We start from the raw sequence: 26,280 nt of genomic DNA on the forward strand, positions 1-26,280 counted from the left end.
ATAAAAGCAATAGATTAATCATTAATATGAAAGGTATAATTAATAATTATGTACTAGACTAGCATTATTGTTAAAATTGACAATATAAATAAATGTATGTTATTTCTTTGTTGTAGCCAACTTATTCTTCATTATAAATTCTAAGATAACATGTCAATTGAAATGTTAAATAAATATTAGCAGACTAGAAAATAGCTTATTATTTCTGCTACATGGCATTTCTTGACTGGTTGTTGGGTAATAAAAAGAAGTTAGTAATTATTTTATTTATTAAAGTCAATACATACAAATTTTAATGTATAAATGTCCCTAAAAGTCCTATGAGATCTTTAAATAATCTATATAAAACTTCTATAAAATTTGAACAAAATATCACAATATTTTTTACAAAAATCTTATGTACATTATATACAGGGTGATCCATAACTCCCGTTACAGAAATTTTCTTCTTGCTCTCAAAATATTTGAATAAGAAATATGCAAATGTAAAAATCTCACTTTATTAACATCCTACAGAAACGATAAATTGTAAAATTTCGTAAATTTACTATACACATCGAATATTTCTTTATCTTAAGTAATCGTTTTGTTACAAACTTTTTCTGTAAGTTATAAACAAATTACTGTTTTTTATTTCTTTGTATTTCACTGTATTTAAATATCTTAATAATTTTGAAGTAAACTGCAGTAAAAAAGAATTAAGGATCATCTACTAACTAACTGCGGGGCTTAAACCTAGACATATAAAACTCGCAATCCTGACAATATAAGTTAGACGCAACAACGTTCTTTTTCCGGCACAGATTGCACTTAGTCTTGTCCGTAGGCACACTGTTGTTCGCGTTGTTCACTATAATAGGCGTCACGACGGCTTTAGGTGTTGGCGACTCATTACCGCCTTTAGTGCCAGGTTCAAAGCTAACAGTCTTTTTCAAGATTTGCTTAGGCGGTAAAACGTGCTGATATGGCGAATAGTTTCCAGGTGTGTTCTGTTTGTAAGACTGCACGTCTTGCTCACAGTGCGGTGGCGGCACCCTCTGGTAGACGTCGGGTCTTTCAGATGGGTGCGGAACTCTTTGGTAGGGAGAGTTGTTTTGTTGCGGGTCGTATTCGTTTGCTTGAGGTCTGTTGTAGTTCGGTTGATCGACCGGTTGTGGCACCCTTTGATAAGGCATGCTAGGAAGTGATGTTTCACATGCTATTGGACCTCGGTACATGTTTTGTTGGTAGTTATAAGTAGAACTCACGCTGGACGGAGCGGGCGAAGGCGGATGTTGGTAATTCGGGTATCCGTTCATGGGGCTTGGCGTGGACTGTCTAATTTGAGGAGAGTAGGCGTTTCGAGGGGAAGAGGAGTATTGCGGGCTGTTCTGGTGCAAATTACTTTGTATCGTAGCAGAATTTACTCTGTTGTTAGAGTAGTAAGTTGCATAGGCTTGTGAATTTTGAGGAATTAACTGATAGGGCGACTGCCTATAAGCTGTGGGCTGAGTATTATAGTTGATCGGTGAACAATTTCCTGTACACTGAGTTTCATATCCGGTAGTGTTTGGGCAGCCGTATACGTTGTTGTAATTGTAGTGAGCATCAGGAGGATAATTTTGTCGATTGTATTGCAAACTTTGGACTTCATTATGGGAGTTTTGTCGTAATAGTTGCGGGTGACTCGGAACAGGTTGTACGGGTTGAGGATTTTGTGCATAATATTGGCTGCTAGAACCGTTATAAGTAGGATGTCCATGATATTGCATATTTGAGTCGTATATTGCGTTTTGACCATTAAAATGATGAGGACTTTGATTATTGTAATGAGTATTAGGTGTATTAAAAGCGGGACTCTGGCTGTGAGGAATTGTAGGTTGTGGCTGGATATTGCAAGTAGGGCTTTGTCTGTGGAGGGGCTGTTTGGGCACTTCATGTTCAACTTGTCTACCTAGGAGATTGTCTACCGAATTCCTCCTAACGTACAGTGGTTGATTGAAATGTGCTTCGCTGGTCGTATTAAGAGGTATTTCAGGTGTCTCTAGTTTCTTATTTTCATTCTCGCGTAAGTTGAAAATTTCCTGCCTTATAGCAGCTGTTTCGGGCTTATTCATTGCTGTTCGTAGTACCCTCTCTAGAATCGGATTAGGAATGTAGCTATCGTCTTCTTGTTCGTCAGCTGTAGCCACTAAAATAACTTGGTCGCAGAAGGAAACGCTTTTCTTTTTCGACATTCTCTTTTTATGTTCCTCACTAGATTCCTGATTGGCATTTAACGTTTTTTGTACCGTGGCGTTTAACATCTCTACTTCTCTAATTTCCTCTGCAATTTGTTCGGGTGCAATATGATCACACTCCTCACGTTTTTTCATTGATAATACGCCATTACTATCACATTTAATACCGTCTAGGTTACTAGAAACTTTTTCAGCAAGGGCATATTTAACCACTTCTATATTCTGCTTTTGGTTGGTAGTTTCAAATTTGGAAGCCAAATCTTTAACTGATTTCACTTTAGCTTCTCCTGGCAAGTACTTTTGTGTATTTACTACATCAACACCTTCAGGTGCTTGATCGTTTTGTATCTTCTTATTCCTCAGAGCAGCTTGTTTAGCTTGCAATTCTTTCAACCACGTATCACCAGACGATTTAATATTTATAGAATTTGCTTTTTGTACTTCATCGTTAGAGAGTATTTCTTGACGTTTCATTTGCAATTCCGTCAAGAGAGTACTGGGTGTTTGTGGTATAGGTGACGATGACAATTTGGGCAAGTGTTCGTCAAGAGCTGACAGATCTAAAGGTGGCGGTGGAGGAGGGAAGTCTTCACTTGCCTGCCTTGAATGCACCACCGATCCCATCGGACTAGGGTACGGGGGTAGGTCCAAAATCGGCAAAGGACTGTGAGGAGGAAGACAATCTACTTCATCTACTCCACTGTCTGTGTTATGCAAGTCTGTGGACTGTATCGGACTTTGTTCATGATGCACATCTGCACGAGTAATCACAGTGTTAGGGGAAGCACGATAGTAAGAATCATCATTGTAAGAATTGTCGTGATAATATGGCAAAGAAACAGGCTCCTGGTTCATATAATCCTGATTTATTACGTTGTAGTGATAGTTTTCGGGGCCATTATAAAAACTGATATCGTTGGGTAGTGGATACTTAGGCCTCTCGCTATTCTCGTCACAGACTTCTCCGCCATTCAACTTAGACTTGCTAAGTTGGGAAGTAGTTCGGAGCGGCGGAGGTGGCGGAACTTTAGCTGCAGTCAGAATCTTTCCAGCACTTCCGTGGAAACTCTTCCGCATTAACTTGCTCCTCTCCAAGTTTGGATTTGCGTTGTTTCCAGCAAACTCTAAATGTCCTTCAGATAAATATCCACACATACCAGTTGGATTATCTCCTGCACCTTTTAGGCCCACATTACTATCATCTACTGTAGATGTAGGTGGTTGGGGATGAGTAGGGGCGTCATTCACTGCATTTGCATCAGTTAGGTCGGGCATGCTACGATTTTTGCGTTTAATCAAACCTCCCATGAGTAGCTTGCGACGAATTTTGTGCTGTTTCTTTGACTTGCCATCTTTATCTTTCTTCTCTTCCTTCTCCTCTTTCGCCTTTTTGAGAGTATCTTTTCCTGTTATTATCTCAGGAGCAATGGAAAAGTCTCTAGTTATTTTGTTTCTGTCTTCACTTCTCGACCTCTTTTCCCTTAATTTCTGATCTTTATTCTTTGATCTTGAAAATATTGATCGAGATTCACGACTTGGAGGCTTGTCATACAAAATGTAATCGTCATCTTCGCCGATGTTTATGGTTAGTTTATTTTTCAATGCATCCTTCTTCTTGGGTAATGTAGCATAAATTTCTATATTCTTTGACGATTGTACCTTTTCTTTCTCTGGTACCAAAAGCTCTCGACTATTTTGCCTGGAATGGTTGCCTTTATCCCTAGAATTTTGACGTGAATGACGACCACTTGCACTACTTCCTTCACGAGTGTGTCTAATTTCAGGAGGATTCTCTTTGTTTGCATTTTGGGATTGTGTCATCCTTCTATGGAGGCTTCGAGCTCTCATGATACAAGTGTTATGTTTCATTCTGGCCAAAGTTAAAGTTTGCGGATTGTTATATGGAGCGTTCATGGCTGCTCTTGCTTTTGTTGCTGCTGCATTGCACAAAGCTAAAGCTAGAACTAAGTCGTGTTCATCTTCTAGTTGTCGAGACTTTACTAAAAGCTCGTCTGCTTCATCGCACAGTACGTCACAGCTCTGCTGGAGCGTTTGATTTGTTGACACATTATTATAATCTTCAGGAATTTTTGCTAAGTGCCCCATTTTCATTAGATGCTGCAAAGTGGTCATTGAAGAACTGTCATTCGAGGACAGAGAGTATGAGTCGTATCCCGCATCGTAAACTCCACTGCTCCCACTGGAAGAATCACTTTTTGTTCTGGTTGGACTGCCCGGAACACTTCCTGTTCCATTTGGTACCTTACCGACAAGGTATAAGTAAGGATTTTCCATTGTCGTTGAAGAAGCGGATGATGCACTATTACGGTCACCGCTCCAATTCCCACTATCTCTTCTTCTTGGAATATTCATGTGATCTGGAATAGTCATGCCCTCGACTCCAGAAGACGAGCCATTGCTTAAGGTTCTGTGCACGCCGACTTGCGGTTTATTGAAATCTAATGATTTTCTTGTTACATATTCAGGATCTTTTCTTCCCATGCACCCATCGACCACGTCTACATCTGCTGCTACGTGGTTTTCGTATAAATTCTTTTGAATTATTGAAAGATTTTGGTATTCGTTGTAAGGCTTTGGCAGTGGTGGTTTCTGATGGTTTAATGACGATCCATCAGGGTTGGGGGTAATGGCACGTCTTGTATTTCCCACCATGGGTTTTTCAGGGCTGGGTGTGATTGAACGTCGTAAAACCGATTGTGGTGGAGGTTTTTTTGTCACCTTATCGTTGAAAAATGGAGTAACTTGTTTAGGGGCATTTTCAGTGTTAACAGGTGTCCCATCAGGTAGGGCATACAGAAGAAGAAGAGGCTGGTATCTTCCCTTCCTACACTTTTCCACCACTTGTTCCCATCTAGGTCCAACTTCTCGGACAGTGGCATCGTCGAAGTAAATCCACACTCTTAGTTTAGTGTGGAAGAAAAACGTTGAGTAATGTTTTCCATAGTATGTTACCACACCCACTAGATTGTGCATAGAATTTTCAGACCAGCGACTATCCGCCACTGTGTTGAAAATATCACTCAGTCGTAAAGTCGTTCCGATGGTGGAAAACACTTCCATGATATGTTCAAGGGTTGGCCTTTCGGAATTCCATACCAATCCAATGGAAACGATTTCAGGGTGATTCATGAGTGTTCTTCCAATTTGGATAACTGCACCACATGCACTCTGCAACAATACAGAAATATGAGTAACTTGTAGGGTGATGTTTGAACACTCATAAGATTGCATATTTTATTACTTACTGGACATGTGCGTACGTCTCCCATGCTTCCTGCTTTTCTCAAAAGTTGGCCAAATGGATCTGGGGGATTGGGTCGCCCTGCATTGGTTCTTACTTGATAGACGAGTGTGGATGTAGAAACATAGTGGACCATCTGCAATAAATTCCATGAAAATTTATTGAAACGTATACCTTAATTAATTATTAATTGTCGCTAATGAACCGTGTTATATCTCAACAATTAAATTTGATACAAAGTGGAAGGGAATGTCTCACAATAATATCAGAATTAATATGTGTTCATAAGATGGCAATTTCAAGGCCAATTCTCTTAGACTGTATCTGTATAAGGCTTCAGGGTAATGAAACTTGCCTTGGAGATATTTTTCATTATTTATCTACAAGACTTTTACCACTACAGCAATATAACTCTGTATTTATTATATAGTCATTTGGAATCAGTATTACAACCAAGAAATGTATACGTTAAAGGGTATTTATGTAGTCGTCGTTTCCTTCATTGTTAATTATATGTTACACTCAACAACAATTTTTTTTGCACAAAAGAGTAATAATCAATTTTCTTAGCAGTTTTTCCTTGTTTAATAATCACCCCCATGAATATTAATGTAAAATGCTACTGCCCTTATCTCTTTCAGTTTCATGCGTAGAAACCAAATAATGGCATAGCTCAAAATCTCAGAAAATGTTCTTGTAATTTCAAAGAGTACTTAGAAAATCAACTGATTGTTGCGTTTTGAATAAATAAATCATGCAAATTTCTGTGAAGGAGATTATTGTTCTTAGATAGACAAGTTTTTGTTTAATATATTTGGACTTTTGCACAATCTTTTGATATTTTCTTTTTTGGAGGTAGATCTACAAACCCTTATATAACGGGTTATCCATTTTCTCCTTGGGAAAGTAAAGTTTTAAAAAAACACTGAATATTTAAATTTCGATTGTATTTTTATTTCATAATAAAGTTTGGACTATGCCATTATGCGTGAAAAACAATATCATTCAAATATCCTCCACGGAACCGTTTGTAGGACTCAATCTTTTTGAGGTAATTTTCAAAGACTTTTTCACACAATTCGGGCAATAATTTGGCCATAACTTGACATATCTCGTCCTTCAATTACTCCAAAGATGTGGGATTGTTCGCATAACCACGGTCTTTCGCATAGCCTCACAAAAAGAAATCCAAAGGCGTTAAATCGTAGGATTTTGGTGGACAAGCCACATCGCCGAATCTTGAAATTAACGCGTCCTGGGAATTTCTCGCGCAATAGAGCCATAATTGGCCGCGTAGTGTGGCATGTGGCCCCATTTTGTTGAAACTACCAGACCAAAATCTTCAATTTCAGGCTAAAAAAAGTCGATGATCATGGCGCCAAGTATGCCGTATGACAGGCCCAAATGCTGAAGTCGAAAGATTCGGGTCATCGTTTACACTTTCATTCACAGCGGCTATGTTTTCGATTGAACGGGCAAAACGATGATGCACAGATCTTACGATGTCTGTTACCGATCCAGTCTATTGGAATTTTCTCACTGTATTGGTGGTTGTTTGCTGGGATGGACGATTATGCCAATCATAATCTCCGCGTAATGCAGCCACCGAAGATCCATCATTTTCGTAGCATAATTTAGTAATTTTAACGCGTTGTTCGGTCGTAAAATGTTCCATATTGTGAAATGGCAAATCTTTAACTAAACAAATACCAGTCTGGATGATAGTGACATTTGACAAATATTAATTGGCAGAGCTTTACTATCCCAAGCTCGAAATGGATAACCCTTTATATTTTATTTGAACCACCTTGATTTTTTTTGTACAATCTAGTCGTTGATTAGTAACCGAACACCCTATTACCTACTTGTTTGTAAATAAGATTTTCCTTACCTGTGTGTACGACAGTGGTTCTGACGTAGCTCCACAAGATCCACATACGCTCTGCTCAACCAGGGTCATGGCAAATTTCTGGTGAGGGATGCAGTGCCTCGCGTTGCACATATCTTCGGCTTCCCCTTGGGCGATGTGGGTATGGATGCGTAGCAACATGTTCTCGAAGCATTCAGCTGCATCGTCCATGAAACCGAGCTGAAAACGGTTCTGGTCGAAGAAGCTTTCAGCTAGAGCCCTGCGGAGAGCATCGGGAGGCAGCGCAGTTTCAGTGGAGAACTGTAGCTGGGAAAACAGCTCCTGAAATGAGATAATTACAAAAATTTACTTACATATCTTTTCGAAAGGCAATATTTTAAAGAAGTGAGTGCTTAGCACTTTTTATTTTAGGTAATAAATGTTAACTTTTTTTAATTGAATTGTACAAGGTGTATCTAAAGATGATATGAAACTGGAGCAGAAGGTAGCAAATGTTATTTTAACCAAAAAACGTTTCATAAACTTGGGATTGAAATGGCTTACATATACGGTAAATGTAGCCAAAATGTTGCGGATGCAGAATGTATGTATCATATATCCTAATTGTTTTTCTCTTTTCACCATGCGCTGCACCGTGTGACAATAAAGTTGCACTACAAAACGCATTTTCAATAGGTAATCGCAAAATGGCTGATCAAGTCTAATCATTAATAGGTGTCTGAATGACATTTTTAATTTTACCTAAACTTTCATCATTTATAAATAGTGATAAATAGTGATAAATAGGTGATGATGGTTTATTTTTTATAAATATAATAAAAATTAAATATTTATCTTCTGCTTCACAGCATTTGTTTGATAAATGCCATATTGTTTTGTAGATGTTAAAATTGTTTAGTTTTTGAGGTGATTATACTCAACAAAAGATGACAGGTAAGTAGATATCTTTGGTTTGTTTTGTTCTTCCGTGTTGTGGACATTTTATTATTTTGTGCCTGTCAAGTTGTCGTCATCATTAATTTTTTCATTAGGTTAGGCTGGGTTAGGTTAAATTAGGTTATGTTAGGTTATATTAAGTTAGATCAAATCAGATTAGGCCATGGGCCTAGGGGAGAGCAGGAGTATGCAAGGCCCACCCCAGAAAAAAAAAGATTCAATAATATCATTGACATATCGGCAAGACGCTGACTGCGCTACCTTTTTTTAGAATCAAACGTTAGAGAGTTTTGAAATATTATATCGGGAAGACGTTGATTGCCTGTTTTTTTTTAGGCCTCCGTATAGCTTGCAGCAGCCCTAGGCCCACTTCAAGAAAAACTCCTAGCTACGCCCATGGGTTAGGCCAAGATAGTTCAGATTAGAGTACATATTTTTAACAAAAATTTTGTTTTACAATTTGTTTTATTACTTCTTGGAATTTTTATTTCTATTTTTCCTCACTTTTGTTATTTTCGATTTCCCAAAAATGTTTTTCCTTGTTTATAATGGAGTTTTTTCTGTTTTAATTTAAAAAATACCTAAAGTATACCTAAAAATGTACCTAATATTTCGTAGTCATTAAGACCCTGCTTAAAAATTGAAACACACTTGCTGCGCCATTTTGTTCATTTTAATCTAAATGGTAGTTCTTTTCTTATCAATGTGAAATTAAGATTAACAAAATGGTTTCTCTGATAATCATATTGCTCACGCCACTTATTAAAAAGTAAAAAAAATTAAAACAGTTTCCGTGTTACCGATAAAGTACGCGTAGGTGTATTTGAATAATTAACATCGTTTAACAACCGCTGCTTTGATACGCGTCGAACAGATGTAGATATCCACCTATTTGCTCCGGTCCAATTTACTGCTCAGATCGTGATATATAGCGAGATAAAAGCGTGTTGTGAAACCTATTTACAGCGTAGTTACGACTCTATGGCGTCGCCGTTTGTCCTTAGAACATTTGCTTTGTCCTTACACAGAATCAGTCACAAAAGAATGACGTAAGCGATGTCTTAAGCGTTACGTGGTATAAGACAGAAACTGTTAAGACTTTGTTAAATTATCTAGAGCTAGAAGAAAAGTCCTCATTTAAAAAAATACTTTTATGTATCACTCCTACAGCTTGTTTTTAGGTATTACTCGAAAATAAAATGTGTCAGTGAGTCAGTGATTATTATTCGAAACAATATTTGTGTAATCAGTATTCAAGTACCTACTGAATATTATTGTTTTATTTGATAATATTCGGCACTCGTATTCATCATTTTTAGATGTGTATTCAGGATTTAGTACTCAGAAATAATATAAGCGTTGAAAGTATTTCATGAATAATAAGTATAGATTGTCCATAATGATCCAAGTATTCATGAATACCGAGGAATAGGTTAGATATGTCCTGGTAAATTTTGTTATAATCTTAAAGGGTAGAGAGAGCGGACCCACATTTGTATAAAGAAATAGGTATAAGTTGTAATTTGTACTTTTGGTGGAAGAGACAGAAAGAAGTTATTTTAAGTATGCAGAAAATAATTTTTTACTTTACCAAGGATTTTATTCTAAATACAAAGCAGTAATCTTACTTTTACTGTTATAGGTAGGTATACTAAAATTTTCTAAAATTGCATCTATTTTATCACTTACAAGAAAATAATGTAAAAATAAGTGTTTATAGCGTTCAGTACTAAAGTGGGTTACAGTTATGTATACCCTATACATAACTACCATAAGTGTTATTCCTCCACTAAAACTAACTTATTTATTATAAAACTTAATAATTTTAAGTATAGGTATGTACAGGGTGATTCACTATGTTTTGACCCCCTCTTTAACTTTTTTGTTTTGAGAGTTATAAAAAAATGTGAATATAAAAGTTGCACGAGTTTTTATGAATTTTTCGAAAATGATAGTAGAAAAACAAATGGAGTCCAAACAAAATGGCCGCGGATGTTAACTTTGTTAAGTTAAATTGAACACCCTGTATATTTTTACATATTTGGATAGAACGTTCCCTGTCGAGCATAGTCATGTAGGGTTTATTGGGTCCATCGCTAACAATAAGCGAGATACTATTAAAAAACGAAAAGAAGGTTTTTTTATTAAGAAAATAAGACATCTTGTAATTGTTAAACCTTTTTCAGGCCTTTTTCCAATTACGTAGGGATTTACAGATTTTGTTATAATGTATTTTGACAGATCAGACATTGATATCGTCCAAAATGTGTATAAGGTATTTCAACCAAATCTCATTAATTAGGCCGTGAGATGCCTAATTACTCATGGACAATGTTATATGGTAGGCCGTGACAGTGGAATAGGAGCTTTTTAACTCTTCATTTAAATACAAAAACACAAGCTCTGACATAACTACGGTAAAAAAAGACAAATTTATTTCAACGTCTCAACATTAAAAATTATTCTTGACAGATATTACGTTAAAATATCCTATTACAATGCTCTATTACAGAATTTTGCCACGCCTTTTATGAATATCTGTCTATCTATCAGTAACAACTATCTAAAAAATATTGTTCATACATCCATTCTTAGAACAAAATACTAGGTAAGGCACGACAGCGTAAATGAAAAAATTGATACCGTAAATAAACCGTTACTTTAATAATGTCTGGGAGCAAGAGAGTTGTCTTAAAATTCCCATAGTTCTTTAAAATATGCTGGTTCGTTTCATTAAAAAGTTACAGTTTCAAGCTACACAGGAATCATTATTTTTGAGGTGGGAAAGAATTAATTAAATCAATGTTTTGACTCTGAAGATAACTTTTCGATCGCTAATTAAACGTTGTCTAAAATTATGACTTGGTTATTAAAATTTAAATACTACGTAATAACTGCTTCCTGAATTTAATGTTCATGATTTATTTTCTTCGATTTTTGTTGTACGTCAGTAAGGGGCTTGATAAGAAGGCAGGAACAGGTAATCTATTTTAGTTTCCGTCAGCGTGATTTTACCAGTAACTGCACAAAATGCAAATTAATAGATGGCCTAGAATGATATTCCCTAAAAGATGGTCTTGCCTAAATGCGGGCTCAAGTATATGCGTAGTCCAAAAAACAAGCTTTTTTGTGTTGTAACTGTAATCAGTTATCAAGGAAGTCACCAATGATGAAATTTGAAAAAAAAATTACCTTTGGCCAATCAATAGTGTGCAAAAATTTGTAGTGGTTCCATCTTGTGAGTAATGAATATGAAATATTTAATTAATTATTTAAAGACTAACTTTTAGTTTCAAAAGAAAGCGGACAACTTTCTTCACAGTCTTATTCAACACGATATTTTTTGTTGCATAGTTTGCCAAAAATACACGACAATTTCATTAGTTGATAACTATCTTATTTTCCAATATAATTAATTAATGACCAATGTCTGAACTTTCGAAAAACGCCAAAGAGTAACATTTAAGGCTTGTTTCTTTCTATAAGAGATAGTGTACCCACGTAAAAATGAATTACAAAGTGAAAGCTACATTCTCGATCGCTTTATGTTCCAACCAGAGCTGTTCTCCGAAATCGGCTTCAGGAAATGCCTCAGTGAGTCAAGGCGGTTACAAGATTTTAAACTGTAAGTGGCCGGAGCGTCTTCCAAGAAGTCATTCCTTCAACGTCACGAAGCCTTAAATCAAGGTGAAGTATAAAAAAAATAATAATGGTTATTGGTGCTGGGTCATGTCACCCTGCGCTGGATGGTGGAACGCATTCCAAAGGCCTGAGTCACTTTGATAAGTAACAAGGGATGTTAAGATTAAAAGCTGGTTATAAATTCCTTCTATCTTGACTTAATAACGTTTCATATGTTGCTTTTTAAATTTCTATACAAATATTAAATATTCTCGTATAATTTTTGATTGATGTAAACTACACGTCAACTTGTTTGAAGTTAGGCTTATTACAGTATATCCCATTTAAGTATCTCATAAAGTAATAACTTTATATAGAAAAGGTACTCTTCAAAATCAGTAAAAATGCACCGTTTTATCTAAATTTATTCAAATAAGCTACCCTTGAAGTATGGGTCATTCGTTTCCGGACATAGGAATAGGAGCTGGTTGACTTTAAGAACAGTCAATTGTATTTTTTCGGTAAGGTACGTTTCCAGCGATTTCATCAACGAAATTTTAGATTTTATTATATGACATACGCTGTAAAGAATTTAATCTCACAAAATGTCACCAGAAAAGGCCGTACCTAGCGCCCTCTGGCAGATGGTCAAGAACTAACAATGCTGACGTTTTTAGCACTCAAAATTTCATTCTTTTTTGGAAAGATATGGCTAAATTTCGATTAAAAAATCACCCTGATGCTATATATCTTAAAACCAAAAAACGATGGGAGGAAAGGAAAAATCATCTAGATCACCTGGAAGAGTAGCTGATATCGAAAAATGCGTTGAGTCTCATCCAAAAAATAAATATCTAAGCCTCAACGTCATCCTAATAATCAAACATTACTATGACAGTCACAGAATATTTAATAAGTCTAATTTTAGCAAAGAATGTGCTTAATTACAATTATAGCTATAACCGAAATGAATTATCAATAATGTTCTATATAAGGCAGCAAAATTGAGCAATTGATGATATATAAAAAGTACAATGGCATTTAAAATAGTCTTAACAAACTCAGTTGACATGACAATGCCGTGAAATTCATATATTTAATTCATTAATTCATTTTTTCTTTTTTTATATACCTAATTGTTTTGTCTGTAATCGCGACACTTTTGGAAGCAGTTATTTTTTTTAATTAAAAACCAAGAATACCAAGGGATTTATCAACTAAAACGGACAGTTTAATATTAATCATATACTTAAATACAAATATGTGCATCCAATGAATATTAGTTTAATTATATAGTTTCCGGTCATACACCGTACTTCTCTATGTTGTGTCAGCAAGGCAAGCTGCATCAAGAAGCTTTCGGTGTACGGATTTCTTTACTACGAAGCTGTTGATGCTACAGTGAGATGATATTAAACCACGATAAAAAAAACCTTCTAATATCAACCTAAAAAGAATTTAAATTTCATTTTCTTTTTATTCTTTTATAAACAAATTGTCATACATTGTTTTAAAGTAAGAACATTAATAGTCTTCTTTACACTAGCTTTAAAATGTCCAACTTCATTGCAACGGACAATACACAACTGATATTTCCATCACCACCATACAAGTCACTATCATTATTTCTAATTATGAACGAATATGTCTGACATTTAAAGTTTCCGGTCGATAAAATGATTCTGTTGACCTTTACAGACCTATAATATCAACATATTGTAGATACGATTTTAAAAATATCGCATCTACTTTTATCTGGCTTGCGCAAAATTATCTTTAAGCAAAATCAATTGTCCTTATTAGTTTCCCTCGCGTGTTGCCCTACTTTACCCTCATACTTAGCTATTTTTAGCGATATATAAATGCAATTAGCGATAAAAGAAAAACGTCACAGGATGTGTGGTTTACAGTATAAAAGTTAAATAATTCTTTTAAATCATGTACCAAAGACATCATAACTGTTGTTTTTGGTAACGCTTTTTTCAATAATCAGAATCGAATTTCAGAAGTAAACACTATGCAGATAAAAATTCAGCACTGCGATTATTGTGTTGAAGAGGAAGTAATGCAGATAGTAGCTTCGTGTGAATGTGTATTTGACATCACCACTGTGGGAATGCATTGATAAAATTAAACGGAAATTCCATTTTTGAATGAAAAATAACCTACCAATGATATATATGATATATTCTTAAAACTTTGAATTATTTATAGAAAACTAATAATAGTCGGTAATACTGAAAAACTATTACGTATATAACTCGTATAAATCTCGTCATTCATAAATAAAACATAAAACAGTTTTGTGAAAGACTGTTTTATCACTAGAGTTTGAGGTATGTGTGGAAATCAGTGGCGTCACAAAGAAATTTTAAAATGATATTAACTGTTGAATATATTAAAATAAACTTATCAGTTTCTTATTCTGTTGCAAGTGAAAGGTGTGAAAAATACAATAAAATACAATATATTTTTAATAAACATATGGTTATAGAAATATCATTGGTTAGGGTTTATTTCGCCTTTTTAGGCTAGGAAATATACAGTTGGACACGACTTTTTGTTTCGACAAGCTGAATTTGTCACTATAGATGCTAAATATTATGTACAATAACATATTAGTTTCCACAGTCATAAAAATCGGGGGAAGATTGTTTACAGGCTGGTTAATTGGATAATTTTTACGTAATTTCACGTTTTTCGTTTATAAATTTTTTCCGTTCATTTCCACGAGAAAACAGTAAAGTACCTTTTTTTCGCCTTCAAAAGACCTACAAAACTAACCCCCGAGCGTCAAAAAATATTGATTAGAACAAAAGCTACAAACAGAAGAAGTTGAATGACTTTTGAATTAAACATTTATAAACTGCGTTATTATTGCCAGAACGTTTTGGCATCGCATCCTCTCATTCCTTATCAGGTCTAATAACTCACACGAAATCTGGAATCGATAAGTTGAATAGTTTACAAGTTATAGTCTTATAAACAAATGAACTAATTATTGGTCTGGACGATCCCGAGCATCTCCCGCAATCGCGCTGATTTTTTTCATGGTAGATTTCATAATAATACACTGAAATCTATATATTTTTTTTATTTCAAATTTGCACCCTGGATTTTTTTTATTATTTTTTAGCCTTAGTTGCAAAATGAAATATACGACGTATGAGGGTGATATAGTTATTTTTTCACATATTCGGAAAGCTTATGAAAAGAACTTTAAGTCAAAAAAAAAAAATCGTCAAGATTCGTTGAAAAACAACGGAGTTATAGACTGTCAAATATATTATTTTCAAGCGGATTTCGCTTTTTTAACGGCAGGACTATGAATATTATCATCATTTTCTTCGGACTCGCTGTCGTTCGCTTCCCCCACCCTTCCGCCGCGCCACGGCTCGCCGAAAAATAAAGCGACCCACTGACTTTTGACAATATTTTTTATGCACTTAACATATTTCCACAAATAAAATATTTTTATCTGGGAAAGTACTCGGGTTGCCGGTTATTACAGTATTTTTTTTTGCCGGTACCAACCTAATTTGTTTAACAATAGGCCCTCAACTTTGACAGTCTGTAACTCCGTTGTTTTTCAACGAAACTAGACGATTTTTTTAACTTAAAGCTCTTTTCATAAGCTTTCCGAATATGTAATAATAACTATATCACGCGCGTGCGTCGTATATTTCATTTTGCAACTCAGGCTAAAACATAAAAAACTTTCCAGGTTGCAAATTTGAAATAAAAAAAATGATATATTTCAATGTATTATTATTAAATCTACCATGAAAAAAATCAGTGCGATTGTGGAAGATGCTTGGGATCGTCCAGATTAATATAAGGCCATAACTTGTAAACTATTCAACTTACCGATTCCAGATTTCGTGTGAGTTATTAGTGATAAGAAATGAGAGGATGCGATGCCAAAACGTTCTGGTAATAATAACGCAGTTTATAGATGTTTAATTCAAAAGTCATAAATAAACTTCTTCTGTTTATAACCTTTGATCTAATCAATATTTTTTACGCTCGAGGGTTAGTTTTGTAGGTCTTTTGAAGACGAAAAAAAGTACTTTACTGTTTTCTCGTGGAAATGAACGGACAAAAGTTATAAGTGGAAAACGTGAATTTACATAAAAATTATACAATCTTCCCCCCGATTTTTATGACTGTGGAAACTAATATGTTATTGTACATAATATTTAGCATCTATAGTGATAAATTCAGCTTGTCGAAACAAACAGTCGCGAAATGGTAATTTCCCAGCTCTTTTTCCTGACCTATTTTATAGTCACTTTTTATAGAACCTACAGATTAGTAGGTAGCTCTCTGTCAGTAGGTATAAAGCGATGCTTTATTCATTTTGTATTATTAACAAATAATGATTTTATTTATTTCTTTTTCTATGTGTAGTTTCGCCTAGAGTTACCGACAAATTTTTCCCACATAAGTTTAACCGTATATTACTGTTAGTTTTTTCTCTTACATGACGCATGTGAAGATACAATCGCTGGTCCTAGAATACTATGAACATTAGATACACAGGACAAGAGGGCTCTCAATAGGCAAAGTTATGCCGTCCGTGGCCAGGGGGCAGCGCGATGAATGTCCGTAGATCTAAGAAAATGTCCCTCAAAAAGGGGTATTTTGTTACTTCAACTATTTTACAGCAATAAATGTAATAAATGTAACAGTTGACATTGAATTTAAATATTAGGTCATAATATAATAGAAATACCCGGTACGGTATCTGTAAAAGTCGATTTCTCTCATGTGTTTGACTTTTAATATGCCTTCTATACTGATAGGAACCCTAATATGATACCCTTTCACAAGCACTAAATTATAGTACTGCTCGAACGAAATGTTTTAAAACTTTTTGGATGCAGCGACCGATATTAACAAAGCAACACATAAACTGACGAACCGCGGAGCTCCCGTTATCTCGAGGTCTTATTTACAATATTCCTCATCACACTTTTCGATTTTACCTCGCTGCCAACTAAAAATACCTGTTGTTAACCAACCGAGAGTGTCGTTTTGGGTTTATTTTCGTTTAAAGGCAGAAACTGATAACCAAACCAGACTGAGAATTCGGTCGAGACTAATTTTTTTAGGCGTGTCTGTAAGATGTTGGATAAAGGGGCCCCAGGCCATCTGCTCGAATACAGGTAAGTTTTCGAAGGAAGTAGGTTGCAGATGTAACGGAGTCCGTCTACAATGGCTACATCTAGACAAACACGAAGGCAGGCGGACGGAGATGCTTTTACTTACGAGAGGATTGAAAAGTCTAGAAGTTTGCGGGTTTCGATATTACAAGGAACTATTCCGAGAATATCTTTGACAAACTGCTTAAACAGAGCGCCACTCTCTGAAATATTACGAGAACAAACTTGATACTAAGAGGTATCTACAGGGTGTTCAAGTCATAATTCAGGTTAAAGTCAGTAACGAAGACAGTTCTTACCATATTGATCTAAAAATTGACAGGGCATGCCACATGTGCTCCGTTTGAAGTCATTATCAAAACGTAACTTTTTTGCTCTTAGGTAGGAACTTTAACTAAAGATTTATATTTTTTCATAATTTTAAAACAGAAAGTTAAACTTGTTAAATATACCTAACTAAGTATAGTGTTTTCTGCAGGTAACTTTTTTTACACTTGTTATAAGCAAAATTTTTAAAGTAATTACAAAAATAGTAGCTTAAATTCTTATGACACATTTTTGAAAACTCATTGTTAATGACCTCAAAATTGTCGTTTTAATTTTTTCCACTTGAGCGATTCAAACCTAGTATTGATAACAAATTATAACTTCTTTATTTGCAGTTTTTTTAAATTTAAACCGGTGTGATAGAAATTTTTTTACTCTCTTTTGAAGGTACATACTAAGTTAATTCACACAAATTTAAAAACATTTTTAAAAAGTTAAACGCTACCCACATGTAAAATGTGGAAAAAAATATCTGTAGTAGCTGCTTATGTAATTAATACTTTTTGTTAAGGGTGATAATAGAACAGCAAGAGTACAAGATTTTTTCTTGAATTAGTGCACTATTTAACAAATTTAATTTTATGTATATGTCAGGTGTGTGTTTTTGTATTAATTATATTTACAGATCATTTTTTGTTTTTATTTTCGATAATTATTTATTGCTAGCAGTTTATATGTATTGTCGTCGTATAATTCAATGCTAATTGGGATATCGTTAAAATAATGTAAAAATGAGACAGCTAATAATCAATTATGTTTTTTAAAATAAAAAAAATCCTAATATACAGGGTTCTTCACAGTAAGTAACCTATTATACGTTTCAGAGGAACCAAAGACAACGTGACTCTGAAATTTTGTTTACGGGGGTTATCAGATATGTTCTCTTCAATGAAAATAATGCCATCAACCTAGCCCTTCCGGTTACACCGGATGTAGCTGCCAACTTCCTTATTTTAAATGGAACATTCTATGTATTATTGCGTTATAGACAAGATAAATTAAAAATAAGTTAAAAATGTTAAAGCTTCCCTATACTTAAATCTAACCGTTTTCGAAATTATCGTCATTTTACAAAAAAATTGACAAATGCAAGCGTTTCAAAAATTCCTTATATCTTTCTTCCTTCTGGAAGCTTTCACTTACTTTTTATGTTAGTGTATCTTATGTTCTTTGTGTATTCCCAAAGAACATAAGATACACTACCTTCCGCTATCAAAATTACCTGAAGAAAATTATACTCTCATTTTTCACGTTACATTTTGAAAACTTAAAACCGACAAAACTTTTTAAATTCAAATGGAACGCCCTGTATTTTTCTGCATCATATTATAGAAAATCAAATTCTCTTCACTGGTATAGGCATTGTAAGGGTTTCATTTCAATTTTCTCAGATATTTGCGGTTTACTTACATTTTCAAGAATATTACGTTAAAATATCATCAAATGTGCCTTGAAACCAAATATTAGTATTGTCATTCAGTATTCTGCAAGTATCAAGTACTTTTTCGACAAGAAAAATGCATAATAATTATTCTAATGAAGATATATTGAATTTATTTTATATCCATGGGACATTCACCATGAATCAGTATTAGCTGCATTTCTATGATTTGGTATTTTGCAAAATTTGATAATTGGACGCGAATAAAACTCCGCCATCTACATACAATAGTGTTCTTTGTCGAACATTGACTTTTTTTTCATAATTACATTAATAAAGTGCGTTGTTTCACGTTTGTTGCATCTTTTAAATAACGAGGGGGTATATTTACACAAAAATAATACCTAATAAAATTTCCTTTCACTGGGATACTATTATTAGCAACTGCAAGTACAATAAAGTGCAAATAAGCATCCTTTCATTAAGAAAACAATAAAATGTAAAGTAAATGTATAATTTTAAATTATAGTATCCTTTCAATTTCATTCCAAATATAAAATTATAATAATGCATTTATTAGTTATTTGAAATTATCTTATTTATTGTCTTTGCTATTCTTTAAAAACTTTTGCAACATTAAAAATTAGAGAAAAATTCTAAGAAAACCAACCGAAATCATTTCATTAATTGTTCTGTTTCAGTTGCAAAATACCAAATCATAGAAATACAGGTAATAATTTTGATTCACGGTGAATATTCCACGGATTCCACGGAATAAATTCAAAATATCTTCATTAGGATAATTAGTTTGCATTTTCCTTGTCGAGCAAATACTTGATGCTTGTAGAATACTGAATGACAGTACCAATATTTGCCTTTCAAGGCATATTTGATGATAATATGTTTAACGTAATAAGTATTTTTGAGATTGTAAGTAAACAGCAAATATCTGAGAAAATTGAAACTTAACCCCTACAATGCCTATATCGCTGAAAAGAGAATTTGATTTTCTATAATATGATGCAGAAAGATACAGGGTGTTCCATTCGAATTTAAAAAGTTTTATCGGTTTTAAATTTTCAAAATGTAACGTGAAAAATGGGACACTTAGTATAATTTTCTTCAGGTAATTTTGATAGGTGAAGGTAATGCATCTTATGTTACTTGTGTATTCCGAAATGCAAGTGAAAGCTGCCAGAACGAAGAAAGATACAAGGAATTTTCGAAACGCTTGCATCTGTCAAAATATCTATAAAATGTCGATTATCTCGAAAATGATTAGATTTAGGTACAGGAAAGCTTTAACAATTTTGACATATCTTTAATTTATCTTATCGATAATGCAATAATATATAGGCGGTTCCATTTAAAATAACGAAGTTGACAGCTACTTCCGGTATAACCGGAAGTGCTACGTTGATGGCATTATTTTCATTGAAAAGAACATATCTGATAACCCTGTAAACCAAATTTCAGGGTTTCAGAGTTAATACTTACAAGAATCAAATTAAAAATTGTGACTAACTGCCTTTTTTCTCTCTTAATATCAGCTTCTAGAATAAAGTCTAACTAAATTGAAACAGTTTGGTGTACCAAAGTCGCAGTTTTTCCGAGTCCCATTCATTCTCGGAACATCGTGTGTACTCTCCCATCTATTTGCTTAAAATTTCCTGTATCTCGAGCATCCGCTGTATAATTATGCCTATTTCATACGTCGAGGATGGAGAACCATAGGCAATCGATTATAAGCAAGTTCAAGAACTCTGACGTTCCAGTGGTTGGATCTGGATGTGCAAGGTAGAGGAAGCAACTCCTTATTTACATTTTTTCTAAATAAATCATCCAATCGGCAAGACTGTTTGCTTTAACAAAGAAGTAATTACAAATATTTTTATTAAACTCGGTTAACAACTTCAGCATGAAAAAGCAGTCGTAATCGCGTTATTCCGTTGGTTCATTGCTTTCTGCCGAGAGGACGATAAACCCTGTTTCTGCGACGATTTTAACGCAAAAAGCTTAGTTCGTAAGCGATCGAAAGGAAATTGCATCTTAATGCGTCGATTGTGATTCCGTTCGGAGGCAGATTTGTCGCCGTCATTCCCGTAGTCAATGTCCTTCTATCTCCTTTTCTGTTTAATATGATGTATGCCCACTAGAAGGAACTGATGTATGAGTTTTTATCTCAATGTTATTCATAGACGTTATCCATTAAATCTTTTTTTAAGTCGGATGGGATTAAGCGTGAATTAATTGCTTCATTGTTCTCCATCGTCTCATCTGCTTCGTTGTTGAAAAAATTTAGATTCATACAGGCCAGAAAAAAATATTTTGGTAAATGAAGTTTTCAATTTCCAATTTTTGAAGAATTATAGAGCCTTTAGTTCAAAGGGGCACCTCTGTCCTTCATCAAGGATGTGAGAGGTGAAGGATCTCTCTCCAAACACTGTTTCTACATACAAATTCATATTATGCATTAGCAAAATTTTTAACTGTTCAGCAAATACTGTCACGCACAGAAAAACAAACGTAATAAGTATTCAATGTCGTATCCTTCGCGACAGAGGTGGATTATTAATTCTGTCCCTCGCAGTTTGCTGTGGAAAAAAAATGAAGTAGGAAGCGATGTAAGACATGCGATTAATCGGCTGTTGTTGTGCATGGCCAATGCGATTCTAAGGAGTGGTTTCGGTGTCAAATGCGTGCCCATTGTGTGAATATTGTAATAAATCCGCGCTACTGAATGCTGATCGATGAGGTATATAATTAAATCCGATACTGAGGTGAAGGAACATCACGGAAAGTCGAGCAGCAGTTTTGCTTAAAAAAAAATAGTGTTATTCCAGTAGATATTTTTATCAAACCATTTAGAGTGTCCTTTCCTCTTCCTCTTGCTCTTGCACACATCTGGTCGGTGTTTTAGTTGACTAAAATATATCATCTATTGTTAAAATCATAAATCTACATATTTAGAGGTTCATAAGATAGTTGTCTTCATAGGAAGATTAAATCTTGCAATGTAACAGTTTAATGATCATTTTCACCTTGGAACAGTAGTCTGAGGTGATCTAAAAAGGAAACTGGTGCTATATTTTAGTAGTAACGCAGGAAGTAGATGGAAAATGAAACAAATCATTAACCGTTGACGTAATACTGCTTCAATTTAAATCAATTTCATTCATAATTTGCATTTTATGACCATGTATTATATTTCTTTAGTAAACTGCGAATTTGTTTTATTTGCTTTGTCCTTCTATATTCAAAAATGGTCATGGTCAAATAAATGATTGAATTTATTATATCAGGATGAAACATGAACTTTTACATAATTCAAACTGACTGAATTTGAGAAGGATATATGTATTTTATCCCTACACTATTGTCATATTTCTTTAAAAAACACGTTATCATTGTCGGCATCTACAACGATAGGAGATACTTCTTGAAGACAATAGTTTACTGAACTTTGTTCCTGAAGGCTTAGTTTAGATTTTACAGCATTTTCACCTTGGAATAGAACAAACAAATTATTTGTTTGATAACAGGTACCACAAACATACTTTTAAGTGAAGAACACGTGTTCCGGATATTCGGTGTGATGAAACAGCTACACGTATAGCCTGAGCGTATCCATTCTAGACAAAGAAATAGAAACTATCTACGAACTTTGTTTACATTACTACTACTTTTGATGACGTTCTGTTCTACATGAGTAATTATTGAACTGCGGGTTAATGTCAGTAACAACAAAATTAACAGAGCAACAAAATTTTCCAAAAATACGTGACCGAGATCTAGAATGGGTATAAATAAATTTGTATATTTATTAGTTATAGTCTGTTTGGAAATGAAAGAGAGTAATAAATCCTCGAGATAAGAACCGGCCATGGGCGTGGTAATATTTCGTTTCAGGTAATTATCGGGTAACACTAATGCTAACAAAAATGACAGGGATTGGAAAATCGACTATCTACAGACTTTTAAAGGAAACAAAAAATGAACAAGATACTGTAAATCCCCCAAAATCATCTACAGGGAGGTCAAAAGTCGTTATAGATGATTTCTTCAAAAATGTCATTCGCAGAAAAGTACACTCATTTTATTTTAAAAAAGAAATACCAACGCTAAACAAAATTTTAAGTGAACTTTCAGAGGACAACGATTTGCCAAAAATCAGTAGAAGCAAATTATGGGCCGTCTTACGAGAGTTGAATTTTTGCTGGGAAAAGCAGAACAGGAAGTCAGTTCTTATCGATAAAGATGAAATTATTTGTTGGCGAAGATCCTACTTAAGATCAATTAGAAAATTCCGTGACGAAGGGAGGAATATTTATTATCTAGACGAAACTTGGGTCAACGAGGGATATACTGTAACAAAAGTATGGCAAGATAAAAATGTAAAAAGTTTTCGACAAGCATTTTTGGATGGACTTTCAACAGGGTTCAAGGCACCTTCAGGTAAAGGGCGAAGATTAATAGTGACACATATAGGTAGTGCCAGTGGTTTTGTAGATGGCGGTTTACTTTTATTTGAATCTAAAAATACAGGTGACTATCACGAAGACATGAACGCAGATGTTTTCGAAGAGTATTTTACACAGATGTTGGATCTTATTCCTCCGGGGTCTGTAATTGTCATGGATAATGCCAGTTACCATTCACGGCAGACCGAGCGGACGCCTACGACTGCTTGGAGGAAAGCCGATATAATTCAATGGTTATCCGGAAAAAACATTTCTTTTGAAACAAATATGGTGAAAAAGGAACTTTTGACACTTGTCAATCTTAATAAAGATCAGAAAAAATATGTTATCGATGAAATGGCAACAAATCGCCAAATAACGGTACTACGGTTACCACCTTATCACTGTGAACTTAACCCAATCGAATTAGTCTGGGCGCAGGTAAAAGGAGATGTAGCGCGAAATAATACGACGTTTAAATTAAGTGACGTGAAAATTTTGTTAAAAAATTCCTTGGAACGAGTAACTGCAGATAACTGGCAAAGATGTATACATCATGTACAAAAAGAAGAGGAGAAAATGTGGGAACTCGATAATTTAATTGACGTTACTGTGGAACCTATCGTTATCAATCTAGGAGACGAAGATAATTCATCAGAATATTCAGAGGATGAATTTTAATATACCTACTTTTTTATTTTCTTTATTGTACATTTATACAACACTACATTTACTCACCATAATTTGAATTTTCAAAATACATATATTTTTGTGTGGAATAAAAGTCTATTCATTAAATTTAAATAAATATTTTGATAATAATATTGAATAATTTTATTTGAATTACTAAAAACCCTCTTAACCCGGTTATGATGCTTAAAGTAGCCTCATGTTTTGAAATGCTGTTTTTATATTGTTTACTTATAAGAGAAATGGACCGAGAAATTGAAGCGGCATAGACAAAGACGGATTGTCGGGGATTAAATTTTAGCTACCTGCTACAATTTAGTACAGTCCGATCGCACAAAGTTTTGTTAAAAGTACACCTCATCTATACGGAAAATACATAATATAAAAATATTGAATATAAGCACCAGTACTACATTTATTTACGATTTGCATACATAATAAGTTTTTATTACTCTCTTTCATTTCTAAACAGATTATAGTATTAAATACGAGAAAGAACAACTGTCCACTACAACTGATCTTAAAGTACGGTTTTTGGCCGTATTGAATACTGTTACTTTTCTTCCAATCCGCATGTCCACATAATGCAGGTTACGTGTATTAGGAGATTTTGTTTGGGAACAATCCATTTAAATAGAGTGTATCGAGTCAAAGATTACTTTTAAAAACTGGTTTTATTGCCGCTGGCATCGACCCACTATTACGAAGTGAAACCTTAAGAGACCCATATGAACAGACAACTAGATAATTCTATAATTTATTATTAAATTTGAGCATTTAAATTACTGTACATTATTATACCTGTGTGGTGTTTCAAACAATAGATAAATAATACAAAAGTGAATTTTTTTTGAATTCTATAAACCTTCAATAATGTCTTGCTATCCAAAAAAGGTCATTGGATGACATATATCTTCGTCTTTCTTTGCGTCTAAGTTAATATACTTAAATTACCAAAGAAAAAAAGAGAGAAACACTCCTTCTCAGTATATTTTTTAAACTAACTGTGGACATACAAAATCGGATATGAAATTACATTGTGAAGCTGCAATGTATTATAACTATATGACCAGCCCATATTCAAATACTGTTATATTTCATGGCACACTCATTGTCAGTGCAAAATTATGTGTGCGCCACTGGTGCATTCGAATAAAAATCCTTCTACATCGATAGTATGTTCAAATCCAAGTAATTACAATTTAGTGACTATTAACTAAGGCAATTCAAAGTAGAGAACATCTCGCTCTAAGAGAGCTTCAATAAACTCGATGATTACTCGTAATAAATAGTGGTATTAAATGGTTAAGCCTCCCGAGGCATGTATCTGCTAAATGCCAGCATCATCTCATCTCTATTTTTATTATTAGCACTTATTGCACGGCAACATGAAATTAATTGCATAACCAGACCACAAAGATTGTCCTGTCCTGTAACAGTAATCCAAGAGTATCGCGAATAACAAGCAGTTGTGGGGACTGAATAGGTAATTGACTAAAGTGGAGCACCTCAGCTGGGTAAATAACGACGAAAGATCTATGGAAACTGTTAATCGTGCTTAACGCAAAACAAAGAGACATGGCGCATAGGATAAACTCACGTGAAGCTGCTTCTTGGTCTGGTCATCTAGTACTCCTCCGCTTTTATCCTTTTTTAGCGTGTCCGTCTTCGTTTCACCTTTACCACTGTTGTCCTTCTTGTCTTTCCTCCTCCTGAGGGTGTCGTCGTTGAACTCACCGCACTTCGCCACATTGTCGCGATTTTTATTATCCTTATCACTGGCACTATTATCCTTGTTGGCGGGTTTTTTATACCGAAATTTGTTGATCATTTTGAAAGGTAATCGAGCGCGCTTGGACAGAGACTGTGGATTGGAGCATAACAGTCCACCTTTCACAGTGCTGCGAGAACCGAGACTGAACTCGACTAGGAGAGGCAGAGAGGTCGCAAGGCGCTCTAAGAAAGCAAAGTGGGCATTTGCAATTGTACAGGTAAAGGCGGCTCACCTGAGCCGCTGTGTTATTGTGATATGGCGGCGTAGGGGTTGCACTTTTTGGTGCCTTATGTCGCTGTTTGGGTGTAATCAGGGTCGTAGGAAAACTCTAACGACGAAAGTGACGCTCAAATAGTCATTTATCACCCAGCGTCTTGCCTGGGGATAAATTTTATTGTTAATAATTTAATAAATACAGGGCGATTCTAAAATATGTAGCCAAACTAAAGCAGGAAATAAAAAAAACGAAATTTTAAGTACCTACAGGAGGTTTGTATGGACACAGGCATGAAAATGAATAGTAAAAAAGACGTAAGGTTATGAAAGTATATTGGCAAAATAACTATTTATGTAAC

At 34.5% G+C, this 26,280-nt stretch overlaps 1 protein-coding gene across 2 annotated transcripts in view; it reads right to left on the minus strand.

Moving 5' to 3' along the window:
- Positions 1-281: 281 nt before the first annotated feature.
- LOC108916621 overlaps positions 282-26,280 on the minus strand; it is a 68,913-nt gene continuing 42,914 nt past the window's right edge. The window contains exons 1-4 of one of the 2 annotated variants that reach the window (XM_023454605.1): positions 25,532-25,822; positions 7,373-7,672; positions 5,486-5,617; positions 282-5,408 (exon numbers count right to left, since the gene is read on the minus strand). In XM_023454605.1, the coding sequence (XP_023310373.1) occupies positions 717-5,408; positions 5,486-5,617; positions 7,373-7,672; positions 25,532-25,762 (5,355 nt within the window). In that variant the 5' untranslated portion in view covers positions 25,763-25,822 and the 3' untranslated portion in view covers positions 282-716. Of the gene's footprint in view, positions 5,409-5,485; positions 5,618-7,372; positions 7,673-25,531; positions 25,823-26,280 lie in introns of those variants that run through there. The other variant, XM_023454606.1, reaches the window with a different exon arrangement.

The sequence above is a fragment of the Anoplophora glabripennis genome, unplaced genomic scaffold (genome assembly GCF_000390285.2).
Source record: "Anoplophora glabripennis isolate ALB-LARVAE unplaced genomic scaffold, Agla_2.0 scaffold372, whole genome shotgun sequence".
NCBI lineage: Eukaryota > Metazoa > Arthropoda > Insecta > Coleoptera > Cerambycidae > Anoplophora > Anoplophora glabripennis.